Source organism: Heterocephalus glaber, unplaced genomic scaffold (genome assembly GCF_053883595.1).
Source record: "Heterocephalus glaber isolate CG9 unplaced genomic scaffold, H.glaber_assembly_v1.0 deba00001442, whole genome shotgun sequence".
In the NCBI taxonomy this organism is placed as follows: Eukaryota; Metazoa; Chordata; class Mammalia; order Rodentia; family Bathyergidae; genus Heterocephalus; species Heterocephalus glaber.
Genome location: NW_028258296.1, coordinates 1,619,234 through 1,646,798, shown reverse-complemented (window position 1 = coordinate 1,646,798; position 27,565 = coordinate 1,619,234). Strand labels below are relative to the sequence as shown.

The 27,565-nt window shown below is 61.8% G+C and overlaps 1 protein-coding gene across 11 annotated transcripts in view; it reads left to right on the top strand.

Moving 5' to 3' along the window:
* The window catches only part of Kank4 (KN motif and ankyrin repeat domains 4), a 34,284-nt gene extending 8,259 nt beyond the window's left edge, over positions 1-26,025 (top strand). For 3 of the 11 annotated variants that reach the window (XM_087212789.1, XM_087212794.1, XM_087212800.1), the window contains 10 exons: positions 7,153-7,235; positions 11,255-13,027; positions 14,433-14,544; positions 16,555-16,761; positions 16,863-16,971; positions 18,621-18,840; positions 20,720-20,862; positions 23,420-23,592; positions 24,180-24,380; positions 24,463-26,025. In XM_087212789.1, coding sequence (XP_087068915.1) covers positions 7,220-7,235; positions 11,255-13,027; positions 14,433-14,544; positions 16,555-16,761; positions 16,863-16,971; positions 18,621-18,840; positions 20,720-20,862; positions 23,420-23,592; positions 24,180-24,380; positions 24,463-24,769 — 3,261 coding nt within the window. In that variant the 5' untranslated portion in view covers positions 7,153-7,219 and the 3' untranslated portion in view covers positions 24,770-26,025. The other 8 variants (XM_087212795.1, XM_087212793.1, XM_087212790.1 and 5 more) reach the window with 8 other exon arrangements.
* The last annotated feature ends 1,540 nt before the right edge of the window (positions 26,026-27,565 follow it).

Here is a 27,565-nt window from a genome sequence, read left to right as displayed (position 1 = left end):
CGCTCGACGACGCCCATGGGGCCTGTCCACGCGTTCTGCTCCCCTCTTCACACACAGGCTGAACCTGGACCTTCTGGCCGCGGCTCCCGGATGTCCCGGCTCACCACACAGCCTCATTTGGCACAGCGCGACCCTCCTGAGCAGGCCGGCTGCATGCACCCCCGCAGGAACGGCCTCCCTCCAACCCAGAAGGCAGGTGTCGTGGCTCAGGCTGGGACTCGGGCTGCTGCTTGAGCAGCTCCACTGGACTCTGACCAGGGACAGTGCTGTCCCTCCCCAGAGCTGGATGTCCCTATCGCTGGAGGCGTTGTTCCAGTGGGAGACATCAGGGCAGTAAGGGACCCAAGGGAAAGAGAGAATAATCAACGCAGGGACACAGCTGACAGTCAGGACGCAGCCACAGGAACTCCACCAGCAGGCCTGTCGGAAGTGACAGAAGCGAGCAGTGGAAGCCCCCGGAACCAGCACAGCCAGCACTGTGCTGTGGCAGCCCAGGCTCCTTCTTGCCAGCGGCAAGCAGGAGAGAGAGGAACTTATTAAAGGGCCCTGTGTGTCTGGGCCACCCCCACCGTCTCCGGCTCCCTCGCTGCCGCCTTTCCTGTCTTGATTTGGTGTCTGTGCCCGCTAAGCGAAGGGTCCATGACTGACTCTTAGCTGGGGAGGGGCTGGGCGCTGTGAGGCCCAGCGCCAGTCTGGGGAGAGGGCACTGCAGGGGCAGGCGGCCCAGACATAGGAGGGAGCCTGTGAGCTTTGGGCTGAGAGGAGAGGATGGCTGGGTACTAAGGACACCACGGCCTTCCCGGGGCCTCCGTGGTCCACAGCTGGCCGTTGCAGCACAGGCCTCCCTCGGTGCTGTCAGGGACCATGCAGGTCAGCCCTCTTTACAGGACAGAGAGTTAACACTCTGTTGGCCCATCATGGACGCACTCAGGCTTATCCCGCAGTAGCTGCTTGTGATGTTGCCAGTTCTGATAAAAATGAGACCCCATGTCGTTTTGTCACTCACTTAGAATTCCTGAAGAAAATGCATGTATTTATGGTCTTCTGCAAACACCTCCTCCCTTCCTGTGGGGGAGGGACTCTGCTCTGAGAATCACAGAGTTGAGGAACTGGGGCAGACAAGAGCACGGGCGTTTCTGGCCCTCTGAGCAGACCCCTGGGCTCTGGGAGGGGCTCGGACAAGGAGGAGGCTTGGTTCTCAGCATCCCCGAGTTCCTGGTCCAGTGAGAGGCACTGGGTGACTGTACAGTGACAAAGGAACGTGGCAGGACAAGCGAGACCTTCAGTGTCCCGAAAGGTCTGTTCCCAGGGTGGTGGTCTTGGGAGGCATGGCGCCTTTAAGGGGTGGGGCTTAAGGGGAGGTCTTTAGGACTTTGAAGAGCTAAAACATAAAACTGGTAGAAGAAAACATAGTGGAGAATATTTATAAGATTGGATTTGGCAAAAATTTCATGGCTATGACACTAAAGCACAGGCAACAAAAGGAAATATAAACAGATTGAACTTAACAGCCTTCGTATAGAGAGGATGGGTAGGACTGATAGTTTTCTTTACTCTGCTTCCTGGAGAAACATTCTTTGTTCCCAGCCAGCTTGGAAGAGGTCCTGGATCGTCTTAAATGTGTCAGGGAGCAGTTTGCCACTCCATGTATTTTCATGCAGCTTTAGTGCTGGAGGTGTGTTTCCGATTCTTTGTTCTGATGATTTGGTCCATCTACGTAGTCATCACAAGTACTTTTAGCAGCTGAGAAAAGCAAATGCTGGTTCCATAGCCTTGTCTGCTATCCTGTGCCCTTCAGAAAGTGTCCTCACCTCTATATGAAGATGCTCTAGAAACTTCCAAGGAGAATTGTGGGAGGAGGTGGAACCGTACCCAGGCATCTCCACTCCCGGTCACCTAAGGGAAGGAAGTCACTGTGACCCTTAGTTTGAGGAGACGTGTCCCTTGGTCTGGCTGGCCTCAGGAGCAAGGGTATGTGGGACAGTGGATGGATGGGAATCTTCCCACAGTACCCAGCGTGAGGCAGGCACATGTTGGGGGCCTCTCAGGGCCCTGGCCTTGGAAAGCACACCTAGCCGTCAGCCTCTGGAGGTCAGTACTGCTTCTGTCTTCAGAATTGATGGGGCCTCCTGTCCTAGGACAGTGGCTCAGCTGCATCCGTGGGGTGGGGACAAGGTCCCCCAGGCCTGTTGCTGAGCTTGCAAAGGTGTCCAGAGTTCTCTGGGGTCTGTGGTGGGCCACCCGTGTCCCATGAGGACCAGGAGAGGTGCGGGTGTGGAGCCCGTGGATCTGCTCCCCGGGCTGCTGCAGTGTTGGGCTGGGCCCCCCATATGTGGCTGCCAGGACCTGGGAGACCTCAGTCCTCCTCCTGCCCCTCCAGCTGCTCTGGTCCTGGCTGTGGTTCCTGCCCAAGCTAGAGCCCTGGACCGCTGTGTGCTGTCACCGCACTTTTCCTGCCAGAGCTGGATGCCTTTGGTGTTCAAGCGCAGCAGATTGGCAGAGAGTAGCAAGTGGAGCTGCCAGCCTGGCCCTGGAATTCTGGGGTCATTGTCCCTGCTCAGCCCTGTGCCTGCCTTGTAGATTTGCATCACTTAACCATCCTGAGGCATCCTGCAGTCCTGGCACCCTGGGGGTGGTGGGAGGAGGATGCTTCTAACTGGAGGGCTGCACCCCAACGCTTCAGCCTCAGGCAGCTGCGTGGGGCTGCACCGAGGGCGGGTGGGGGGCTGGCAGCAGCAGGACGCACCGCAGCTGTTTGGGTGTCTGTAGCAGTGTCCTGAGGGCAGCTCTGGGGAGTAACTTTCTAGCCTGGATGTGAGCGGTTTGTTCTCCCCGCAGGATCCAGGGGGAGCCACGGAGTAGCGGTTCCTTTCTGACCCTGCCCACCTGGTGTCGGAGCAGGAGGAAGCCAGTGTTTGCTTTCCAGCAAGGTCACGGGTCATCTGACCAGGTCCTCTCGCAGCTGGGCAGCACACTTTGCTGGCTGGTTTTGCAGCCCGGCGCTGGCTCTGTGGGCGGGACGCCCTTCCCTCCCAGGCTGAGCTGAGCGGGAGGACGCACCCCGCTCCCCCCCCCCCCCCGAAGCCGCGGCCTCCCTCTGACTGCTCCTCTGCCCTCCAGATGCGGCAGCTGCAATGCAGGCAGGCAGGAGGGACCCTCGAGGAAAGTGAGCCCAGTTGGCGAGCCGGTGTTGGGCGCAGTGAGCGTCTCTGCGTGGTCAGCGGGACGTGAGCCGCAGAGCGGGCGGGATCTGGCCAGGAGGCAGAGCCTCAGCCAGCCGGGAGCAGCCGCTGGCGGGCACCTCCTGCATCCTGGCGCAGGACTCGGCTCCCTGGGATTCTGGGCGCGGGCAGCTCTGCTCACCTCACCTGGCAGGCTCTGTCCAGGTACGGCTCGGGGTCTCCTCTGCCCTCTGGGAAGTGTTCCCCCTTGCAGGCCACCGGCTGATCAGTGCCGGCGGGGGCCAGTGGTGATCTACCCTATGGAACCTTTGACTTTGTGAGGTGGAATTCTCCAGGAATTCTCTCGGTGCCGAGGCTGTGCTCGGAGCCAAGCTCTCTTCCAGGAAATCCAAGGTGCTGTTTATTTTGGCATGCAGCCTGTTCTGGGGTGAAGTAGAGCATTTTTATTATTGCAGAATAAAGAGGGATTTGAAGAGAACAGAAATGCAGAACCAGGTTTCAGTTTCAGGACGAAGGAAGGGAAAGTCTCTCTATTTGGATTGAGGTTGGAAATGTGGTGGAAAGTGGTGAAATAGCAGGAGTAAGTGGAGCCCGGTGCTGGAGACACAGGGCTGACCTGGGACCCACGGCCTGGGCACGGGGTGGCCCTTCTGACCTTGCCTGCTGAGACAGGGCAGCTGCACAGGGCACTGCTGCTGCCCGGCAGGGACCGCCTTGGTGGGTCTGAGCAGGCAGCCTTGGCTCCTTGGTGCCCCATGGGACCTGAATGGCCTGGTGAGCCCTGGAGGGCCACAGCCCTCCTGCCCAGCTGGCCAGGAACAGCTCAGGCTCAGAGCCCCTCTGTGCCTCAGTTTCCTCCTTTGGACCTCGAATCTGTTTCCAGAGACTATTTCATGAGGATGAAATGAGGGAGGACACCTGAGCTGGGCTTGAAGTCGGGCTCAGCACCTGTCAGTACTGCCCCCTGAGACCCACCTGAAGATGGATTGTTTAATTCCACGCCTGAGTGTCTGCTACATTTTTAACGCAGGGAATTGGACAGGAATGAATCTTGCAAGAAATCTGACCTTCACAAGCTTCCAGATTCTCATGGGAGGAGGGCTGGGGAGAGGGAGCTGCACATACTAAAACCCCTGGAGCATCGAGAGAGGGTGAGGAGGTCAGGCCTGATGGGGTCCTAATGATGATGGGACACAGGAAGGGAAGTCACGTGGCTGCAGGTACGCAGTGCTGGATGTTGGAGCCCGGAGGTGGAGCTGGATAGCTTGCCTGTCAGAGCTGTGAGCATCCCAGAGAGGAGGGCTGCAGACTCTGCTTTCCAGGGCATCCCGTGCAGCAGCACTCCACGTGGGCTATCGTGTTGCGAACAAGCCGTGTGTCCGTGGGCAGTTACTCCTCTTTTCCCTTCCCGTGCTCGCCCTCTCTGTGGAGCCCTCAGTGGACTCCAAGCTGTCCATGGGAGGGCTGGGGCCGAGGAGCTTGGCGGTGACAGCCCCCTCCTGCCCTTTCCACCTCGGAGTGCTGGGCCGTCAGCGCCACTGCCCCGCAGCCTGACTCGGTTAACGTCCCTGAAGCCCAAGTCAGAGTCCTGTGGCTCAGCCTGGCCTGCTGTCTATCTGAGCACAGGCCCAGACAGGATAGGCTGAATTCCGAGTCCCAGTGCAGGGAGTGAGTGTGATCCAGCTGGGTGCCGTGAGGGTCTGAGCAGCCAGAGGTGCAGTGGCAGGGGGTCTTCCTGGGGAGGGACCTGGGGTCGCACCCTGGAGGCGCACAGCCGGGTTCACACACCCAGGAAGAGCAGAGGGAGAAGCACGGGTCAGAAAACTGTCCCTCTGGAGGAGACCCAGGCCGGGGTGGTGACGCGCCTTTAACCCAGCCCCGGGAAGCTGAGGCGAGGGGATTGCCATGAGCTAGGGCCGGCCTGGGCTGCAGGGCGAGACCTGTCTCTAAAAGGAAAAGACAGAAAAGGGAGAGCCAAGGTCAGTCCCGGCAGCAGGGAGCGGCTACCGGTGGTCAGGTGTCTACAGGTGACCGCACGGGCCCGGAGCCAACGACCCCACGCATCCTGCTCCCGCAGCTGCTGCCACGACCCTGAGCAGCCCGGTCCGCTCAGCCTCAGCCTCCCGTGGTGACCCTCTCCGGGCGATGAGGAATTCAGGCGTGCTGAGGGCTCTGGGCCCCGGGCTGTGATGCCGTGGGTGTGCGGAGGGGCGCAGAAGGATGAGGGGAGGCCCAGACGCTCGTCCACACGGGCCCCACACCTGCGCCTGTGTGGTGCCACTGAGTTGCAGGCGTGCACTCCGCCCTGCTGAGCCCTGCTCCTCTTCACCCTCTGCCCCCAGCCGGAGTGCCCGCCCGGCCCGTAGCCGGGAGGGGCCAGTGTTGGCACTGGTCCCGCCCATGGCTGGGGTGTGGCGGCAGAAGTGGCGCTGCAGAGAAAGGCCTCGTGGACTTCCTGTCAGGCCCTTGCTGCCAGAACTCCGTCCCTGCTCTGCACCTCCCGGCCCTTCCTGGCTCCCCTCTGTCTCGGCTGTGGGCCGCTCCTCATCTCTCTCCCTCTTCAGGGCCTCTCACTCCCGAGCCACTGTCCTCACCTGGAGTTGATTCCTGTGCCTCCCGCTGAGGCATGTGGCCACTGGGCGGGCACAAGCCCTGTGGAAGACCCTGGCCAAGAGGCTGGATCGCTGCAAGGCAAGACAGTGAAAGGCAAAGGGAAGACACAGAAACGAGGCTTAAACAGGACGCAGGGAACCGGGCCAGGCCACAGGGCACATGTGGCGAGGACCCCAAGTGACCGGGACCATCGGTACTTGTCGATTACACAGGCGTGGGTGAGCCTAGAGCAGGGGATGTGCATGGCATCAAGTGATAACAGCTGACACCGGCAGGCTGGTAAAAGAGGGTAAGGCATTCTGTGAAGAGAGGAGAACAGACCAAAGGCAGGTCGTGGTTAGCTGGTGAGCCACTGAGACAGCGGAGGGAGGGCCGGTCTGGGAATGCAGAGTGGTCGGGCACCAAGGGTCCTCGGCAGCAGTTACCTCACTGGGAGCCCTGCAGCTTCACAGAGCAGGGCTTAGGTCTCCGAGGCAGCTGCTTGCAGGAAGCTGTGCTAGCCTGTGCGCCATCCGACACACTCCTGAGTCACGTAGGGTTTGGTCTGGCTCTGAGTACATCGTAGCCAATGATGAGGGGAAACACCTGCTCCATATTACAGCCTGCTCTAAGCCTGGCCGGGGGCTCCACCACAGTCCCCTGCTGTGGCCAGAGCCAGGCCGTCCATCATGGGAAGAGAAACCCCGGCGTGGACGAGAACTCGGGAGAATTTGGGTCTGACTCAGCAGGACTTCGGGGCAGGACGCCGTTGGTACCTCAGCCACCTGGGCAACCCCGCTCCGCTCTGCCACAGCCGAAAGGTCACCAGCTCCCTGCCTGTGCTCCGAGTCCAGCGTTACAGGTCGCTCGAGGCTGCTCTATCCCAGCCTCCTCAGGGCTGGATTATAACCCTTCACCAGGCGGCAGGGTGGCCAACTCCTGACGTCAGGGAAGAGCGCCGTGCGGTTGGCAGATCTGGCACCGTCACGGATGCACTGCGACCTGGACAAGCTGCTTCTCGGCCTCGGCTCCTCCTCGGCTGCTGCTCCCTTCAGTGCCAGCTGTTGCCAGTGTCCTGGGGAGACAGCCAATGCCAGGATCCAGGATCGTGCCAGCTTTTTCCCGTTCCTTGGGGGGCTGGGAGCAGGGATGGGCTGAGTTTCCGGGGTGCTGTGTTTCCTCAGCCTGAACTGCTTTAACTCTAAGGGGCCAGGCATGGTGGTGCACACCTGTGATTCAGCATGCAAGAGGCTGAGGCAGGAGGATCACTGGGAGTGAGGGACAGCCTGAATGACATAGTGAGACCTTGTCTCAGAAAGCAAACAGAAAAACAAACAACAAAACTCTAAGGGGACTCTGCTTCTTTCTTCTCTTTCAGATTCTCCGGGAATCCTGCAGATGCAGCAGCTGAAGAGTGTCTGAGAGACGGAAGGTCACGTCCCCAGATGGAGAAGACAGAGGGTAGGCGGCCTTTCTGGGGCAGTGTGGAGGCAGCCAGGACCAGGTCCCGGGCCAGTGTCCTGGGGCGAATCCAGAGGGATGGGGAGTGGAAATGGGGCCCTCGAGCTGCAGGGCCCTGCACTGGGCTCAGGGACAGGTGCGGGTGGTGACGGGGCCTCTGCTTACACCGGTGTAACCCTGAGTTGCCTGACAGGGCTGAGCTCAGTCTCGCGGTGGAGGTGGCTCAGCTGCGCTGCAGGCCAAGACCCGGACGTCTGGGGATCGGGGTCAGGGCTGCCCCGAGGCTCTGGTCCCGCCTGGGTCTTGGCATCACTGGTCCTCTGGGTGGGGCTGCAAGGTGAGAGGGGCCTCGCCCGCCCGTGTGCCTGGGCCAGGAGTGGCGGCTCGGCCCTGTGTCCCCGCCTCACTGGGTCCTGGGCACACTCCCCCGCGGTGGCGGAAGGGAACTCAGGGCCGGAGCAGACAGCAGCCCATGGGTGGGTGGGGTGCTGGGGCCCCATGGCCACTGTGCAGCCTGTGCCCAGCGCCCTCCGTCAGTGGCATCAGCGCCCGCCTGGCGTGAGTGAGGGTCCCAGGGGTCCACCAGGAAGTTGTTGAGTACTAATTACCCCCCAGGGCCCGCATCCCTCCAGGGACCCTGGCTCAAGGTCAGATGCTGACCCGGGCTCCTGACTCCTGAGGAATGTCCGGAGCCCAAGCCCGCAGTCCCCGGCGTCCCAGGGCCCTGCGCCGCACAGGCCGTGACCGCCAGCAGTCGGCACAGCCCAGAGAGCTGCTGGCAGTGGTGCTGGCCCAGAGCTAGACCCAGTCACCTGTCATGCTGGGCCCGAGGGCGGCCGCCTCCCTCTCCTGCTGCTGGGCCTCGCTTCATCTTTGGCCGCCTTCTCCCTGGCTGCTTCTCTTTCCTTTGGGTGCAGACCCGGAACTCTCCTGTCTTGCTTTAGTGTCTCTGAAGACTCGCTCACCTGCCAGCCACACGCTGCCCTCCTGTCCTGTCCCCCAGCGCCGTCCCCTCTGAGGTCCCAGCAGGACCCAAGGGCAGTCGGGTAGTGCCGAGCACGCCTTTGGCTCACTCCTCCCCTGGCTCATTCTCCTCGTCGAGCTGTCCCGCTGTCCCGGCCCCACTTCCCCCTGGGGCTGTGTCCTCAGGGGAGAGAGGGTCCAGAGTGAGAGGTCCCTTGGAGCCAACCCCGCCCCGCCTCCGGTCCTCTGAGACCCCCCCAGTGCTGACAGCCGCAACAGCTGACAGGTGGGAGCCACTGTGCCCACCTACAGTGGGAAGGCTGAGGCTCAGGAAGGGGTCACAGCCCAGCTGTGATCAGAACCTCGTCTAGAGCCGGCAGGGCTTTATGATGGACCCCGCTGGCCGGGTCGGTGCCCAGGTCCTGAGCTGTGTCACCTGTCAGGTGGGCGTGGGGGTCCTGTCCCCTCACGGGGCAGAGGAGGGACGAGATACGCGGCAGACAGGGAGCACGGGGCCCCGTGCGGAGTGCGTGTGAGAGCGTGTGTGCCAGCGCAGGGCTGCGTGTGCGTGTGCAGCTGGGGAGGCACTGGTCGCACTCCATCCCAAAGGCTGCCCAGCCCCAGGGTCCCCCCCCAGGCCCGGCTCTCGGCTCTCGAGGTGGCGCTGTCCTGCTCCAGGCGGCCGGGGGCATGGGCGTCACCCTGCAGGAAGGCAGGGATGGAGCCCTGTGGCTGCTCAGCTCCAGCGGAGCAGGCCGGGGCCCAGGGCGCAGGGAGCCCCAGACTCCACCACAGACACTGCTGTACTTCTGGGACGGAGGAGGGCACTGGCGAGGGCCGCGGGGCACCTTCTTCCACACCAGAGACCAGGCCTCTGCCGCAGTGGCTCGAAGCCGCGATGCCGTGCATGACTCCCGTGGGCGCTGCCCGGCCCCAAGCAGGGGCCGTGATTACCACCAGCCGTGGATGGACTCAGCAGCCCACGTGTCCTCGCTGGGGAGACCGGCAGTCTGAGCACAGGGAGCTGGGCAGGCAGGGGCATCGGCAGCAGGGAGGCGGCACAGCTCGGCGCCTGTCGTCCCCAGCCTGGCGAAGCCCAGAGCACGGTGCAGCCCGGTCAGCCTGGACCTTTCCTCCACACCTTCGTTCCCCGACCGTGACTGTGTCAGCAGCCTGCTGGAGCCCGCGTTCCCTTCGGTCCCCTGTGGGGCAGGGTGCTCCTTTTGAGAGCCCACTGGCCATGCTGGTCCCTGGACAAGGCCCTCAGTGGCTCCATGGCTCTGGCCACAGCTGGCTGCACACACAGAGCTGCCTGAGACCCGGCCGCTGCCCTTCTGGTTGTGTCTTCTCTGATCCAGCCCTGGCCCTGCGCCCTGCGCTCGGAACCCTGGACATGCGTCGTTCACGCCGTTAGGGACAAACCCTCTCACTGTCCTCGCAGATTCTGTCTGCTCATTTGACGCCCGTCCTGTGTTGCTTGAGATTTCGTCACTCCCCTGCTGAGGCAAGCTTAGCGTCCGGTCCAAGAAAACACTTCCAGAGAAGCTGGCAAGATAGGTCGGCACAGAGGACTCCGTGACCAGGTGCCTGTCACCTCCCTGGTCACACTGCATGTGGCTGCTGGATCGGAAATGGCGCATGGGTGGGTCTGTGGGATCCTGAAGCGCAGCGGGCAAATGCTCAGTAAGGACTGAGGCAGAGAATTGAGCTACATCTACTTTGTGATTTTGTGCCCAGAATCGAGTGATCAATGGACCACAAAGCCCTCACCTGGTGGGCAGCCTAAGTCCATTTCCAGGATGGGGCCTCAGCTCTGTGTATTCTGGCTCCGCAAAGACAGTAACTGGAACAGTGTGTATCAAACGGTGAATGCTGCCCTGCCAGGTGTTGTTTTAGGAACCTTGTGTTCCTTGTTACTAATGAATCCTCATCATAGTCTTGCCTGTTACGGTCTCCACATTCAGAGAGGAGATTTGGGAAGCGAGGGAATTTCCCGAGTGGGGACACTGGCTGGGTCCAGGATCCAAGTTCCTAAGCTCTTCTGGGCTCGGGTTCCTCAGCATGTTCAGCAGAAGGTCGAGGAGGCAATGAAGAGATCCTGCGCGGGACACAGCGAGGATGAGACGTCACCAGGCAAGAGGGCCTTGGAGCTGAGTCCCTGCGCTCTGAGTCTGTCCTGTGGGGTCAGCAGGTGACAGCCGGGGCCCAGGTGGAAGGTTACACCCCGCGTCCCATGGTCAGGCTGCCCTGGAGGTCCTGGGGTCCCCACCTCGGGGGACGCCCGTCTCACCACCCTTCTCCTTGGCGAGGACTCCTGCAGGTGGAGTTGCTGTCTGCAGAGCACCGAGTGTTTCAGCGTGGGAACCTCGCAGCTCTGCGTGGCCTCTGCCCGTTCTCTGCTCCTCATGGGAGGAAGCTTAAATGCTGAAGGCGGAGCTCACAGAGCCTCCTGCTTCAGCAGGGTTTACCAGCAGCTACTTGAGCAATGCTGAGAAAGCTGTTCGTCTCCCTTCAAGACCATCCAGAGCTACAGTTGCTGATTAGAACCCGACTGGCGAATCCCCAACCACGGTGGCTCGCCAGTTAATGACTCGAACCCAGCAAAACCGTGCAAAACAGACCTGTTTGGTGCCATGCAGGCAGGCTCCCTGGCAGTGCCGAGACACGGAGGCCGATCCCTCTGCCACCTCCTCGCTGTCACTGGGTGATGCGCACTGACTTAGCAGGGTGCCCAACTCACAGCCAGAATGCTTAGACTCAACTCCAGCTTCTCGGCCTCCTTAGCCTGGGTTCTTGTCCATTCTCTGTTTTTCCTTTTAAACAAATGTTTTATTAGTGTGGGTTTGTGATGCATAGGATTCCATTCGCCTGGGGGAGCATCGCCTCTGGATCACTTCCTCTCCCTGCCCTCTTAGGGTTACCCTGTTTCCCCGCCATCCCTCCTGGCTTCTGCTCTGTAAATTATTCATACTTGGGGTTTCTCATATAGGAGAGGCCATGCAGTATTTAACCGCCTGTGTCTGTTTTCACCCTGTGTTTTCCTTGTGTTCTCCCAGCCCAGGACCAGCCTGCCCAGGGGGATGAGGAGAAGGACTCCCCAAAGAGCCACCCATACTCAGTGGAGACGCCGTACGGCTTCCACTTGGACCTCGACTTCCTCAAGTACGTGGACGACATTGAGAAGGGCAACACTATCAGGAGGGTCCCGATCCGCAGGAGGACCAAGCAGGCCAAGTTCAGCACTTTGCCCAGGAACTTCAGCCTCCCTGACAGCAGCGTGTGCCCTCAGACTGCCCTTCTCCAGCAACGCTGGTCCCCCACGGTGCCCAGGAAGGTGTTCCTGGGTCCACAGGTGCAAACCCAGGCCCCAGCACCTTGGGGCAGCACCCCCCAGGCCTGGGCCGGGGGCAGCGAGCTGAGCAACCCCAGGAAGGCCCTGCTGGTGGAGGCCGATGGGCAGTGGAAGGACGCAGCGCTTGGCCTTGGCAGTGCCCGGCCCCAGCTCCTGCGGGCGTCCAGCATGCCAGGCACACTGCTGCCCAGCAGGGCCTTGGAGGGACTCCCTGCACCCCCGGCACCTCCTCCACTCCAGGACACAGGTGGCTCCTGGGACGGTAGCTTCAAGCCTGCAGAGGAGCCTGCAGATCTCCCCAGCCCTGGCCTAGGAGCATCAGCCGTGGAGACAGCTGAGGAGCTGGGGGACCTGGTGCTGGGGGTTCCTGAGGAGGCCGAGCGCCCAGCTGGGGAGGTGCAGGCTCCAGATCGCCTGTCTCCCCCAGGGCCCCCTCCCTCCTTCCAGAGCGCTCCTTTCATCCCGGAGGACGTGGGGGTTGAGGTCCAGACCTGGGGCCCACAGGTGGGGTCCACGCTGGGCTCCTCCACCCCGAGCCCCCCACCCCTGCCGTCGCCAGTCCCCGAGAGCGAGCTCACACTTGCCGGGATGGAGCTGAGCATCAGTGAGCTCCCCCTTCCACCGCCCCCGGAGGTGGCCGTGCGGAGTGTTGGCGTGCGGGTCACCGAGGAGGCCCTGGGGCCAGACGGCAGCCTGGGCCAGCAGCTCTCAGCCCTGCAGCGCGAGCTGGCCAGCCGCACCGAGGAGCTGGCTGCGGTCAGGGCTGCCCTGGAGGCCAGGGAGCAGAGGGTCCGAGAGCTACAGGGCACGGTGGCCCAGCTGGAGGAAAAGCTCACCCAGGATGCCCAGGCCCGCGCGCACGCCTCAGTGCACACTGGGCCTTTGTGTATGGACACCTGCGACAAGGGTGTGAGGGCCGCCCTTCTGAGCCCCGCAGACTCTGGACACCGAGGAGCCCTGGGGGAGGAGGGCAGCCTCCTCCGGGTGACAGACAGTGCCCCACCAGGGGAGCAGTGCCCAGCCCAGCTGGCCCTGCCTCGGGGACCGGGAACCAGCCCTGCCTCCCCCATGTACAGCTGCCCCGCCATGGAGCTCAGGATCGAGGAGCCGGCTGGCTCGGGGCAGGAGGGGGACGCGGGCCTGGCTGCAGAGGGCACCTCGGGCAGCGATGGGGAGGTCGCCCTGGCAGCTGGGGAGGAGGCCGGCCCCGAGCAGCCAGGTGGGCTTCCCGGGTCTCCGGCAGATGCCGCCCTGGGGCAGTACGTGAGGAAGATCCAGGAGCTGCTGCAGGAGCAGTGGAGCTGCCTGGAGCACGGCTACCCTGAGCTGGCCAGCGCCCTGCGGCAGCCAGCATCCAGGCTCAGCAGCATCCGCGGCCAGCTGCTCAGCTCACTCAGCCTGCTGCTGTCGGCCTATGCGGCCCAGGGCCCCCAGCAGGAGCCAGCAGGGCACCCGGGCCCCTCCCCGCCGGCCCCCGGTGAGTCCCCTGCTCCCTGTGCGCATGCACTTGCATGAGGGCCTCGGAAGCTGGGGGAACCCAGCCTGGTGACACCGGGCCAGCTGCCTCCCCTCCATCCTGGCTTTAGGGTTGGTGCCCTGTCCAACTGCAGGGCACAGCTGCACAGGTAGCACACGCCGTGAGGGTGAGGCCGGCCGCACACACCACCAAATGCTGCGTCCTGGGGCGAGGAGGAGGAGCAGGAGGAGGAGGAGGAGCAGGAGGAGGGGGAGGAGGAAGGAGGAGGGGGAGGAGGAAGGAGGAGCAGGAGGAGGAGGAAGGAGGAGGGGGGGGAGCAGGAGGAGGCCCAGCCCCTGCCCACCTGCCCTCTCCCCTCCCTTCCTCCTTCCCTGGCCCTGCCTTCCTGCTTTCCATTCTGGCTTTCCCTCATCAAAGGGTTTCTGTGGCCTGGTTTAGAGGAACATTATCTTGAGATCTGGAGTCGTCTGGGGGGGGGGGGAGGGAGGGGGTGGAGAGAGAGACAGACCCCTCCTCTCCTGATAGGCCACCAACCACACGGCCTGGAGTCTGCTCCCTGTCCTGGGTCCGAGCAGGCTGTGCTCCCGCTGGCTTCCCTTACACTGAGCACAGCACGGCAAGATCCGTGCCCTGTGCATGTGCTGCCGTAAGCCCTGAGTCCTCACTCCTCCACTTCATGGGTGTCACCCTGGGCAGCAAAAGGTGCTGGGCCCGGAGCGCCTCGAGGCCTGGGCTCTGCTCCTGCTGAGCCAGTCCAGGCCTCAGATCCCTCAGCTGTAGGGCAGACGACCATGGCACCTGTCTTAGCTACTTGCTCGCTGCTGGGACAGGATACCCGACACCCAGAGTTAAAGGAGGAGAGGTTTATTTGGCTCACCGTTTGTAGAGCTTTCAGCTCATAGTCGGTGCTCCGAGGCAGGGTGGCGCTGCAGCGGAGAAGCAGCTCAGGGCAGGCAGAAGGAAGCAAGCAGCAAGCGACAAGTGGCAAGCAATGACCACAGCAGCTCCTTCTGCCCCTTTAGCTCATAGTTAGCACAGCCTTAATCGCACCAGCAGACCGTGAATCCATCCCATCACATCCTTGATCCCAGCAGCACACACTCTAGATCCAGCCACCTCCGTAAAGCTCAGCTGTGACCCCACGAGGCTTTGCGGGGAGCGCCCGACAGTCCTCACAGCACCCACTCCATGGGTCTCAGAGGGGCTCCCATCAGCCACACATGGCAAGGGCGTCTCTGGCGGGCACAGTTCTGCGATGTTGACCCGAAAGCTGGGGCTTCCCCAGAGCCCCCAAACACAGCCCATCCCTGTGCCTCTTCACGCCCAAAGCCCGTGTCCCCCAAAGCAAGCGCCCTGGCTTTTTGCCTGCCCGATTGTGCTAACCTGTGATGTTGTGTCTGCCCAGAGGTCTCCCCGCCGCCCAGCCTTAAATCCATAATGAAAAAGAAAGACTGTGGCTTCGGTGCAGGAGGCAATGGGAGCAAAAAGAACCTCCAGTTTGTTGGGGTTAACGGTGGGTAAGCATCGCCTGTGACAACCCCACGCCTTCCCTCCTCCCTGCGCTGTCCCCAGCACCCCTCTCTCCCCTCCCCCGGAACCTGTTTCCCTTCTCCGGCCCAGGAATCCATCTCTGAGCAGCTGGGGCTCCACATCGGGCTGCTTGTGTGTGGCCCGGCGCTCGCAGTGCCAGTCCGTGGGAGCCTCTGCTTTAAATGTCTTGGCTTCCGTGTTCTTTGGGGCCAGGACTCGGGGTGCCTTAGGGTTTGAGGGCACACGGGCCCTTTAGGAAAGGCTGTGACCTGAACCACGGTGCTGACACTGCACAAGCTCTGGCAATTTGCTGAACTTCCCGTTGTCCGCGGAACTGTTGCTTTAACTTGCTGTGACCCAGTCCCAGGCTTGAGGAATGAAGAAAACTGATCGAGACCATCAGCCAGCCTCTGTGGCCCAGGGCGGTGGCCACTGGATTCAGGGCACAGTCATGCGTGGCTTAGCCAGCAGGGTTGGTTCTTTGTGATTTTGCCCCGTGGGGACGCAGACCTTGGACAGAGTCTGAGGCCGCCGGGTGTGGCGGATTTGCTGCTGGGCAGCACCTGACTGCATTCTAAACCGACCATCCGGAGTTTTCTAGATGCCAGTGGTGTGCCAGGTGGGGGAGCAGAGTCAGAGCACAGTGGCTACCATGACCTGGGTCAGTCAGGAAGTGGAGGAGAGGGCGATGTGCAGGGCAGTTCCTGACGACTGGGAGGCCTGGAGGGCCCAGGTGCACCCTGTGGGAGGGCACTAGAGCAGACAGGGCTTCGAGGTTCTGCGAGGGGCGTCAGAGTGACGCAGTGGGGTCGCAGGTGGGTGCTGGTCCCCATTCCGGAAGTGTCAGTGGCCCTGTGGCCCATGAGAGGCCATTGTCCCAAGTCAGCCTCACCTCGGAGCCCAATGCAGGTCACTCAGTCCGCACGTGAATGCCCCGTGAGCCCTCTGTGCCCATCTGGAGTCCTGGTCACGGCTCGCCTGCTGCGGCCCCAGACCACACCACCTCCTCCAGCCGCGCGGCTCAGGCATGGCGGGGCCCAGTGCGGGCCTTCAAGGCCGGGAGTGCTGCTGTGGTGCCCGGCTGTGGGGACAGCGAGCTCCGGGCGTACTGACCCCAACCCTGGAGCCTCGGTGGGGCTGGCTGGGGTGCAGGGCACAGTCGGGGGAGGGGCGACACCACGCAGTTCCCATGCGCTGCGGAGCCTGACCTTCCTCCCTTTGCTCCGCCGCGGCCCTTTCCTGCTGCATCCACCGTGCCAATCCCATAAAGCACTTGTTTACGCGCGTTTTCCTGCCTCTCCTGGGGCAGGGCTTTGAGAGCACTAGAACACTGCCCGGCCGCAGTAGTGCTCAGTGATTTCCGCTGAAGGAAGTCAGGACCTCCAGGTCTTCCCGGAAGCCATTCTAAGCTGAGCGCTTTGGTAAATGTCCTGTTGCTCACAAAAGCAGCAGGTGTCCCACGCACAGGAGGGGAGAGACATGGGGCCCAAGCAGACAGGCCGTGGGTACAGCGGGGAGCGGGCTGGACTTACAAAGCAGGCCCAGGGCCTCGGGAGGAGCCCGTTTAGAGAGAGGGCTTTAGTGGGCTCGGGGGGACCCATGGCACCGGGGCCTGTGGCTGTGTCCGGTGTCCCCAACATGGCGTCCTCCGTGACCCTCATCGGGTGAGCTGGGGGCCTGCCAGAGAGGGAGCCTGAGGCGGGCAGCCTTGGCCTCACTGCCGCTTCCCCTTCCCTGGCACGGCAGGGGCCCTTCCACGGGGATGGGAGGACTCGAAGGGGACTCCAGGGGAATTCCAGAAGCAAACGGCCCTGAGACCTTGCCCTGCGGTCTGGACGTGCGAACATGCGTCCGGGGAGTGCGGCGCGCGTTCTTTGACCACTGTGTCTCACCCGGGCACCTCCTTGTCCTGCAGGGTCGCCCCGGGGATGCGGTGGCAGGTGGGGTCCGCGGTGGCAGGGCAGGAGGGACAGACTGTGACCTTGTCCCTTCTGTAGCTATGAGACCACCTCCAGCGAGGAGACCAGCGCAGAGGACAGCTCCCCTGAGGGCCTGTCTGACAGCGAGGCTGGGGAGAACGGCGGTGATCCAGAGTGCGTGCGGCATGGGGACGCCCACCCTGAGCAGGGCCACCCTGAGGCCACCCGCAGCACAGGCCGGGGAAGCGCGCCTGCCGAGGGAGCTTCCCATCCCGAGGCTGAGAGGTGAGGCCCGGGCTGGATGGGGTGAGGGCAAATGTCCACCCCTCCCTGCCTCCGAAGGGTCTGTTGGGCAGAGGGCCAGTGAGTCTTCCCTCCTCACCCAGGGACGCACTCGCGCTGTTCTCCAGATGCAAGCCCTCAGAGGAATTCCTTCATGCGTGCCGGGCACTAAGCCAGCACCCGCCGGAAGCCGAGGCCGCTGACCCGCTCCTGGTACTGTCCTTTCTTGTCGCCACATAAAGACTGCCGAGGGGTGGCTTGGGTTGTTTGGTGGGGTGGCAGCGTGCTGGGTGACAGAGCAGGCTGAGGAGGTGGAAGAGGGCTGCGTGCGGGAGGTGGGCCCATCTGAGGCCCAGCCCACAGCAGCGGGGCCGGTCTGTCCTCAGCTCTGCTATGGCTGGAAAAGGCCAGGGTGGAGTGGGCTCCACTCTAGGACCCCCAGGAGCTGGGCTGAGTTCGTGTCCCCAGCAGCAGCGAGCCCTGACATTGATTCTGCGGTCCTCACCACTGGCCCAGAATGCACCCTTGCCTCAGAGATCCGAACCGAGGAGATACTGGGCTCCTTTCTGCCTCAGTGGCCCGTGGAACTGGGAACACTGAGGGTCAGGCCAGCCTTCTAACCAGAGCCCTGGCCGGGCACTGGCGGTGTCACGAGAGCGCCGTGGCCTCGAGGTGGCAGAGCCAGAGGCACTGCACCCACCTGCTCTCGGGGGAAGAGCTCTGAGCACAGCCCCCAGGCGACGGGAGTGCTTGTGTGTGTGCCTGCGTGTGCATGTGTGGCACCTGCCCAGCCCGCTTCCCTTGCTGTATCTTAGCTGACCTGCAAGACATCCCAGCTGTCACAGAACCGGGGAGCCAGGAGGATGCCGAGTGACACTGCTAATCTCTAAACAGAGTACAGAACTAACTTCAGCCTTAGCTCATTTCAAATCCACCCTGTGTTCCCCAATGTCAGGATCTTCGGCTGAAGCAGGCATTGCGTGGCTGCAGGAGACTTAGTCCGTGGGTAGAGATGATATTCCATGGGAGGAATGATGCTCTGTGGGTGGGTGGAGGAGATATTCCGATGTATGAAAGTGCTTCAGCCACAGAGCGCTGAGCAGAGTCTGAGTCAGTCGGATGAGCCTGACCCCACCTTGTCAGGATCCAAGAGGGCCGCTGCCCCAGCCCTTCGCTTCATCCCTGCGCACAAAAGCGGGGTGATGGGACCCCACCCTTGGAGCTATGGGCCTGAGGGAGCCAGCCCCATGTATGGGACAGAAAGGCTCAAAAGGCGCACGACTTCCAGTCACAAGCTGAGCCAGTGCCTGTGCTGACTCGGCAACGTCCAGCCCGGGCCGCTCCAGACCGGTGAGAAGTCATCTGTACTACGGCAGCCCGGGAGCTCCCCTCTGGTGTCACCGTGAACCTTGGCCCTGCCCCACAGTGGTGCCCACTCCAGGTGGAGGCCCCCCTTTCCCCTGACGGGCAGAGCACAGTTGAACACCAGCACGAAAGGGCACCCCGGCCGGGGTTTACTTCCAGCCTAAGTTGGGGACGCTGTCCAGCTGGGCGGTCGGCACCCGCTCCCCAGCAGCACATGTTCTGAGGTCCGGCCCTGCCCTGGCAGTAGGCAGGTCGTGAGAGGCTGGCAGTGTGGCTGTCTGGGCACAGGGGCCCTAAACCCACAGCGTGCCAGGCGGACGCCTGCGAGGTTCCCGTCCTCAGCCCCGCGGGGCCCCGTGGGCCCCCACCCTGACTCCTCACATCCAAACGTGTCACTGCAGCCACGCGGCTGTCGTGCAGGGCAGGACTGCCCGGGCTGGCCTGTTCTGGGGACCCAGCCGGGGACCCCTCAGAACCAGGCTCTTCCGGGATTTCAGAGGCAGAGCTTGAACACCGTCAGCCAAGAGTGGTTCCGCGTGTCCAGCCGGAAGTCGTCCAGCCCCGCCGTGGTGGCTGCCTACCTCCTCGGGGTGCAGCCGCTCTCCCCGCATCTCCTGAAGCTGCTCGTCAACCTGGCCGATCGCAACGGGAACACGGCACTGCACTACAGTGTGTCCCACTCCAACTTCCCCATCGCAAAGCTGCTGCTCGACACAGGTCTGTGTCCAGGTCCCTCCTCCAGGCCCATTCTGCTGCTTTTTTAGGAGACAGGGTCTTGCTGTGCAGTCCAGGCTCCTGGGTTCAAGCAGTCCTCCTGTCTCAGCCTCCCAACTAGCTGGGACTACAGTAAGGGCTTTTTCTACCACGTCTTTCCAGCAGGGAGATTCTTCCCTGTCCAGAGTTCCTCGGCATCCCAGGAACTGGGCTCCTCCGTTTTATTGGTATCATACCATTTCCCTCCTGTGACGTGAGCACTGCCGCTCTCTGGAGTGAGGAACCCTTCCCTTCTGTGAAACTCGCCTGGGTTGCGGAGCTGGCGAGGGCAGAGCTCGGTATTTTTAGGTGGGGGATGAACTCAGGACCTTGCACTTGCTGGGCAGGGACGGTGCCACTGAGCTGCATCCCAGCCCCGCAGAGCTCGTTTGTGCTTGGCCTGTGACACCCCAGAGATATGCCACCTGCTGGGGAGAGGCCGCCTTCTCTGCCGTCAGGTCCATTTCACCTGGGCAGGGCTGCCCTGAGCAGTGAGGCCCTTGCCCTCGGGGGACGCATCTGTGCACCACAGGGTGGGAGCCCCACTGCTGTGGACAGATACTGTGGCACCTCTGAGGCTCGGGAGCTCCTGCATGCCACGCTGAAGTAATGCAAGGGCCACAGGCGACTTCTGCAGTGCTGCTGTCCAGCAGCCTCTGGGAGCCCACGCCCGCCCGGAAGTGAGGGCCCTCACTGCTGTCCGGGTGCAGGTAGAGCCAGAGCCCACTCAGCTCCGCCCCAGGGACACGCGCTGCCTTGGGCACCGGGGCGGGTGGCTCCGGGTCACCACACTCTGCAGCCCGAGCCCTGTGTGCCCATCTCGGAGCAGACATGAGTCAGGGTTGAAATGGAGCCCTCGGCCGGGCAGGGCCCTTGCTCCCCTCTCCCGGGATGGTGCTGGGGGCGCGCAGTGGCTGCTCCCCTCCTCTCTGTGACACCGACCGCCAGGGGCTTGCAGGAGCTGCTGTGCAGCCAGCCTGGCTCTTCCGTGTCTGCGCACCTCTGTGCACGCAGTTCCTAGAAGGCCCCAGCTGCTCTGGGGAGGGCGCATTGCTCAGGAGGCTGTCGCCGTCTTCCAGAGCCGGGGCCTCTGTGGTCTGTGCAGCAGCAGCATAGCTGAGTGATTTCCACACTGCACTTCCCGGGGCAGCATCACTTAGCACAGATGCCAGCCTGCCTGTGACAAGAGGGCCTGTGGAGCCCAGGCCCGGGAGGCAAGGTTTTTGTTTTTTAAGACAGACTCTTGCTATGTAGCCCAGGCTGGCCTGGAACTTGTGTCGATCCTCCTGCCTCAGCCTCCTGAGTGTTGGGATTATAGGCGCGCGCCCCTTTCTGTTTTAAATTCTCATCAACTACATCATCTTTAAACATAGGCTCCTTTTGCATTCCATGTGGACCATTTCTCAGTGTTTCCATATAAGAACCATGGCCTTTTCCCCTCATTCTCAAAGAGGTTGATGCTGGGAGGTGTCCCACGTTACCCTGTGGCAGGTGTGTGTGTGCCCTCGGGAGGGACCCACAGCCAGCCATCCGTGTGAGAGACACACACAGGGCCCAGGGTGCACGAGGCGGGTGGCGCAGTCGCCTTTGCCGCTCCGTTACAGAGCCTGACCTTCAGCATCCTCCTCTATGGGGTGGCAGCGGTGTTGCATCCAGCTTTACGAATGACATGGTTGTTGTCTCCTCTGGCCCAGCTGCAGACCCCTCTGGCTGGGGATCCTCAGACAGCTGGTAAAGAAAGCCCAAGCTGGCTGGGTGTGGTGGTGCACACCTGTACTCCCAGCACTCGGGAGGCTGAGGCGGGAGGATTGATGCGGCTTCGAGCGGTCTGGCTCTCCCGCAGGTGTCTGTGCTGTGGACCGCCAGAACGAAGCCGGCTACACCGCCGTGATGATCACGCCCCTGGCTTCTGCTGAGACCGATGAGGACATGGCCGTGGTGTGGAGGCTCCTGCGGGAGGGCAACGTGAACATCCAGGCCACACAGGTGAGCAGTGCGGCTGGGCCCTTAGCACATGCCACGCAGGGCCCGGGCGCTCACCCGGGAGCCCAGTCCCCCGGCGTCCAGGCCCAAGTGTCTGCTCTTCTGGGTTCCGAGACCAGGTGGCCAGGGGTCAGGGGGCATCTGGGTCCTGTCTCCGTGTGAGGGGAAGGTCCACTGGGCCTCCCATCCCGAGCCAGATGGCACGCAGCTCTGAGAAGGCTGTGCCCTGGGGACCCTCGAGCTGGACCAGGGCCTGACCAGGCCCACACTCCAGGAGCGCCTCAGAGACTGGCTGTCACCCTTCCTTCCCAAAAGGCTTCAGCACAGCCACAGGTCCCTGGATGGAGAGGGAGCCAGGGGCCAGCCACACGGGAAGTCACTTTTGTCCGGGGCTGTGAGGACCCCTCTCCTCTGCCTCAGTTTACCCACAGAGCCACCGCAGGGCCTGCTGCCAAGGGGTCAGTCTGCCCGGACTGCTTTAAAGGTGGTCAGTCTCTGAAATGATTGAGCCTCAAACTCACCAAAGCCTCCTCCTCCAGGCAGGGTGGGGACATCTTCTAGGCATGCAGATCCCGTCCAGGTCTGGAGCCCCCCGGGCCAGGTGCCCCGAGGCCCCACTGCAGGTGTACACAGGCTCAGGTCCACCACTGTCACCTTGTGCCTCAGGTCAGAGAGCCGAAAGGCCAGCTGGTCTACCCAGCCTTCCTCCTGTGAACACTAGATCATCCCAGCTTCCCTGTGACAGCCTCCAGCCCGGGGCCGGCAGGGTCAGGACTCCCATTCCTCCAGAGTAGCCCCTGCTACCTGGGCAGCCAACAGCTGCTCACACTGCGCCCACCCCGGGACCTGGAACTCGGCCTGCGCCAGGCGGGGCAGTGGCCGAGAGCTGGCCAACAGCAGAGGTGTGCAGGCCGCCAGACGAGATTCCTCAGCCTGGGCCCCTCTGCCAGCAACGGGCAGGGGTGCGGTCCTGTCCAGCAGGCTGAGTGGACGGCAGGGAGGCCTCAGAAGGGCCCTTGCCTGTCTGGACACAGGACACAGGTCCGTGTAACCCAGGTGATCACATGACTCAAGAGCTGGGGGTGTGAGGGGTCACCTACTGGGGTCAGCAGCCCCGGCGTCGCGGAGCTGGCAGGGGCCTGGAGTCCTCCGCGCCAGAGGCAAAGGGCACTTTATACAGGTGATCACGTACATGGTGAATGTTTAAATTTAAAATGTAAAATAATTACAGTAAAAGATACATTGCTATTAATCTCCCGCAAAATCCTCCCTCCCGCTTTGAACACGCGTATCCCATGGTTTTCACCACTTTCTGTAGCAGCTCTGGAGTCCTCTTTCCTAAGTGGCAGGTGTGAGAAAAAGTCCAGTGAGTGCGGCTGTCAGGTGCCTCCAACAGAAAGGCAGCTCGTAAAAACACGAGGCTGTGTCCTCATCCGCCTTATTCACCGGATCCGGCACCGTGCAACTTCCGGCTTTTCCTCAAAGTCAAAATCACCAGGAGAGGTCAGCAGCTTGAACCCACTCAGGACATGGAGGGAGCCAGGACAGCACCACTCAAGACGCTCAGGAGAGAGGACTTCAGAGCCGCTGCAGGAAGTGTCAATGGGATAAGTGTGGTGGGCGCGGGTGTGTGTGGGGGGGTTAGGGGAATTCATGGCAATGTGTCTTTTACTGATAATTTTTTTTAAATTTAAAATTCACCATAGTTTTTTATCACATCACATATCACCCCCAGGCAGTATGAGGAGGGTCACCTGAGCAGAGTGAGCCGCTGTGTTAGCTTCCTGTTAATGCTTCAAACACTGAGAGAAAGGGACTTAAACATATAAGGGGGAACTGGGGTGCAGCAGGGGTAGAGCAGTTTGGCCTGGGTCAAACACAGGGAAGGTTTCCTGTAGCTCACAGTTCCAGAGGTTCAGTGCTTGCTATCTTGGTCCCACGGCCTTGAACCTGTGGGAAGACAGAGCACCATGATGGGAAGCCACAGCCCAGAGAGCTGCTCACCTCCTGGCAGACGGGAAGCAGAAGGGAGCAAAGTGGGGCCTCAGTAGCCCTTCAAGGCCTCGCCCCATGACTTCACTTCCTCCTGCCAGGCCCCGCCTCTTACAGGCTCCACACTGGCTGATGAACGGGCCTTTGGGGGACACCTACCCTGACCTACAGTTGCGTTGCAGGAGGGGAACCCCAGCTCAGGCAGCGTAAGCCAGCCTGACCTTATCTCAGAGGACATGGGGTACTTCCGGGCAGCTGTCCACTTTACGGCCATTTTTGAGATAATCAAGAACAGGGAGCTGGACCCCCAGGGTGTGCAGAAGGGTGAGACGCCTGTGGAAACAGATTCTGAACACCCCACAAGCCCCTCTGTCCCATGCGCCCCTAAAGTGACGACAGAGGAGCCTGACCTGAGGCAGCGCCGCCCAGTGGCCAGCGGGGCGTAGCACGCGGCGGGCGAAGCGCGGCTTCGGTCTCTTCCCGCCCAGGCCATCGCGGGACACGCCGCTGCTCTCTTCCCCGTGGCCGGGGGCGCGCCCGCCCATCACCGCTGCCCTTCTTTTCTCAGGGCCAACCAGAGGGCGAGAGGCTCGTCCCAGGCCACCCGGGGCCAAGGACTTCACAGCCGCGTCTCTCCCCTCTGTGGAGCAGGGCCGCAGTCCTAGGGAGAAGAGGGACAGGCTTCTTGCTGTCTTGGTCTCCCCGGGTCCGCGGGGGCCTGGTGACCAGGAGCACTCTGCAGTGAGCACTGGGGTTACATCGTAGGAGCTGGAGCTGCAGGAAGGCAAGGGAGGCAGGGCATGCGTCACCCGCTTTAATAACAGCTGGGAGAAGCGTCTGGGGGGCCTTGCGGTCAGTCAGTCTATCAACAACCGTTACCTCAGAGCTGAGAAAACAGACACCAAAAGGGAGCAGGTTTCTCTGGAAAGATCTGTCTGTGTTCCAGAGAGATGGGGAGCCAGGGGCTCTGGCGATGCAGCCCACAAACCGAGAGTGTCACACACTGCCTTTAACCATCAGGCAGACAGCGGCGGCACTCGGGGAGGCTGAGACAGGACTGCAAGTTCCAGGGCAGCCCGGGCAAGTGGACGGCTTAGCAGGACCCGGTCTCAGGATCAAACATAAAGAAAGGGAAGAGGCCGGTGTAGCTGGGCCGGGCTGGGCCCCGCAGGCCAGTTATCTGCGGCCCGCAGCGGGCCCGGGAGGGAGGGCCGTCTCCAGTTCCGTGCTGGGCCTGGTTCGGTGCTGCAGAGCGCGGCCCGGAGGCCCGGGGCAGCTGGAGCGGGGGCTCGGCCCGGCCAGCCACTCAGCTCACCGCGTGTCCGCAGGGAGGCCGGACGGCGCTCATGCTGGCGGTCGTCCACGGGCGCGGGGACATGGTGCGCGCGCTGCTGCGCTGCCGGGCGGACGTCAACCTGCGGGACCACGCGGGCCGCACCGGCCTCATGCTGGCCGTGCGCCGCGGCAGCGCGGGCCTGGTGCGGCTTCTCCTGGCCCAGCCGGCCTGCGACAGCAGCCTGGCCGACGAGGTGAGGCGGGCGCCCAGGCGCGGGCGGAACCGGGCGGGTGAGCCGGGCCGGGACACAGCCGCCTCGCCTCGCCTCCCCGCAGGCCGGCCGCACGGCCCTGTCCCTTGCGCTGCAGCCGCCGGCCCGCGCCGACATCGCCGGCCTCCTGCGGGCCCACGCGGAGCGCGCCGGGGGCCGGGGCAGCGAGCAGCCGCAGCAGGACTGAGTGGTGGACGGCGGGCGACGGCGGCCCAGGACGCCCGGGGAGGAGCCGCAGCCCGGACGCTTCCGCCGTGTGGTCGCCGGAGGCTGCAGCCACTGCGCATCAGCATCCCTCCGGTAACGCGGGGCCCTGCTCCTCTGACACGGTTGTAGGGCGAGTGACGTTCTGGCTGAGCAACGCAACCTGACCCTCCACGCCTCTAGCTCGGCGTGACGCTTTCCGTCCCCAGCCTGAAGCAGGCAGAACACGGACTTCAGAATTTGTGAATGGTGCACTAAGAACCCGGACGGCGGCCTCAGGACACAGCTACACCCTCCCTGCACCTCCTGCTCCGCCAGTCACACCCCGAATCCTTACAGCCACTCTAAGCCCAGAAATTAGTTTAGCTGATAAAAAGGGCAGAAACCTGATCTTAAGGGGAAGGTCAGAGAGTTCAAAAAATGTTTTAGGCAAAACATCTTGGGTCACCCAGCTTAACAAAAAATAGACCGGCCGCACCTTCCTCCTGTGGACGGGCATTGTCCTTCTGGGCCGGCCGACTGGAGCTTCCTTCGGAGTTACAAAGCCCGCAGTTTCTACTGCCAAGAGCGGACAGGTGTCCCCAGGCCCTGTCGCTCCAGGGCTTGCACTCTTTTGAGTGTATACTTTAAATTCTACCTTCTTAAACCTTGTTATGCTTTTAAAAAAGTAAAATCTTTGCTGACTTAATTTTAAACTTATTTTGCTTGTCTCTGGAGCACATACAATGTTTTAAATTAAAATTTCGCTCATTAACAGGAAGGCAGGGTGGTGCACACCTGTAACCCTAGCACTTGGGAGGCTGAGGCAGGAGGACACCTGTGAATTTGGGGCCAGCCTGGGAGACACAGCAAGACCCTGCTCAAATAAATAAACAAGCAAATAAAATCTAATTATATACATGTATGATCAAAATATTTGCTTAACATTGGAAATTTTAAAAAATTCATTACAGTAAGACACATCGCCATGAATCCCCCTCAGAATCCTTCTGCTCACTTCCAACACATCCCATCACCCTGGCCACTTTCTGAAGCAGCTCTGGAGTCCTCTTCCCTGAGTGTCTTTGCAGGTGTGATAAAGCAAATAATGATGAAAAGCTGCTGCCGAGCGCCATCCAGCGAAAAGGCAGCTTGTGAAACTGCGCTGTGTCCTCACCCACCTGACAAACCGATCTGGGGCTGTTCCAACTGGTTTCCTCCGAGTCTGGAGGACCATGAAGGGAAGCATTCTGAATGGATTCAGGACGTTGGGCAGCCGGGACAGTGCAGCTAAAGAAGCTCAGGAAAGTGGACTCCAGAGCAAGAAGCGGCCAGGCCAGGCGGTGTGTTCGAAGGTGGGGAGGACTGAGGGATTTGTGGCGATGTGTCTGATTGTGAGAAATGCTTTTGGTTGTAATAAATGTTTTTATTTTTTAAATTTAAACATCCACTGTATCTTTTACACAGCTGGTTAGTCCTTTCCGGCGGAGCCCACAGCCAGGACCACGGGTGCAGGCCTCTCCCCGGCAGCTGCCCTGGAGCCCTTGGGCCCCCTGGGGTTCGGGTTCTGGGTGGGCTGGCGGCACTCAGTGACGTGCTCCGGGCCAAGCACAGTGACCAGGTCTTCCCGGGGGACCCTTCCTCGCCCTTCAGTGCCTGTGAAGCTGAACACCCCTGGTTGGGGGTGCTGCTCCCCTCTCCCGGTCTTCCTGTGGCCTTTGGGGTGGGATCAGAGTTTCCCTAGAGACACCGTCAACCCTATGACCTCATCTTCAGTTACATCTATCAATCCTTTGTGTGCATTTAGAGACAGGACCCCTCTCTGTACTTTAGGCTGGCTCTGAACTCACCATGTAGACCAGGCAGGGCTCAAACTTGTGGGGATCCTCCTGCCTCAGCCTCTGGAGCACTGGACTTACAGGCATGCACCTCCACCAGCTTTAGATCCATTTCCAGATAAGGGGATCCCAAGCAGATGGGGAACAGCTGCTCACCCCAGTGCGACCCACACCCCTCAGCTGCCAGGTGACTGTACACAGCCACTTAAATCTCAAAAGGGAGCAGAGCACGGAGACACGCCGGCAACCCCGGCTGCTGGGGAGGCCACAGCGGGAGGATCACAGTGGTTCCCGCCCAGTCCTGCAACTTAGCGAGACCTTGTCTCAGGTTGAAAACTAAGAGGGGTTGGGAACATAGCTCAGTGGTATGGAGCCCCTGGGCCCATTCCCCAGTGTGGCAAAAACAAAACAGTCTTGAAATGGTGACTCTGGCAGTGGAGAACAAACCAGGGCCTTCTGGGCCCGGGCCTGGCTCGCTGTGTAGCCCAGCCTCCTGCCTCACCCTCAGGGGCAGCCACCTCACCCAGCTCATAAACAAATGTGATTGAATGCTCAGTGTCTCCGAGCCCTCCAGGGGCTAAGCAACCCCCACCCACCCAGACACTGGGTGTTCCCGGGAAGCCCCCAGGGTCACAGAAGTGGCCACAGGCACTCTGAGATCCATCTGGGTATGAAGACACAGGCAGTGACATTGTCTTCAGCGAGGACAGCGTCTCCTCCTGAGGGAGGCAACCCCCCCCCCTCCGAGGAGCAGTCAGCACCCGTGGCCCTGAAGTGAGAATGACTCTCCTGTCCCAAGCCATGCAGCAGCTGCTCCTGACAGCAGCCACCAGCCAGCGCTCCTGCTCAGGAGGCCACCAGGGCTCCCAGTGAAAGCTCTAAATCCGGGCATCCGGGAAGCCAGGGCAACCTCGGTTACCCAGTCCACAACCCGACCCCAGTGACGGCAGCCCACAGTGGCTCAATCTGAGACCCACACCCACACCGGGAAGGCTGCAGCTCAGGTACCCGGGGCTCACCGGGGCTCACCTGGGCCACGCTGGCGCCCCAAGGACAAAACCTACCAGCAGGAAGCTGAACCAGTCTGCTCATTCCCCGTCTGAGTATGTCAGCCACAAATGTGGCCTCCAAGTCTCCTCAAAGTCC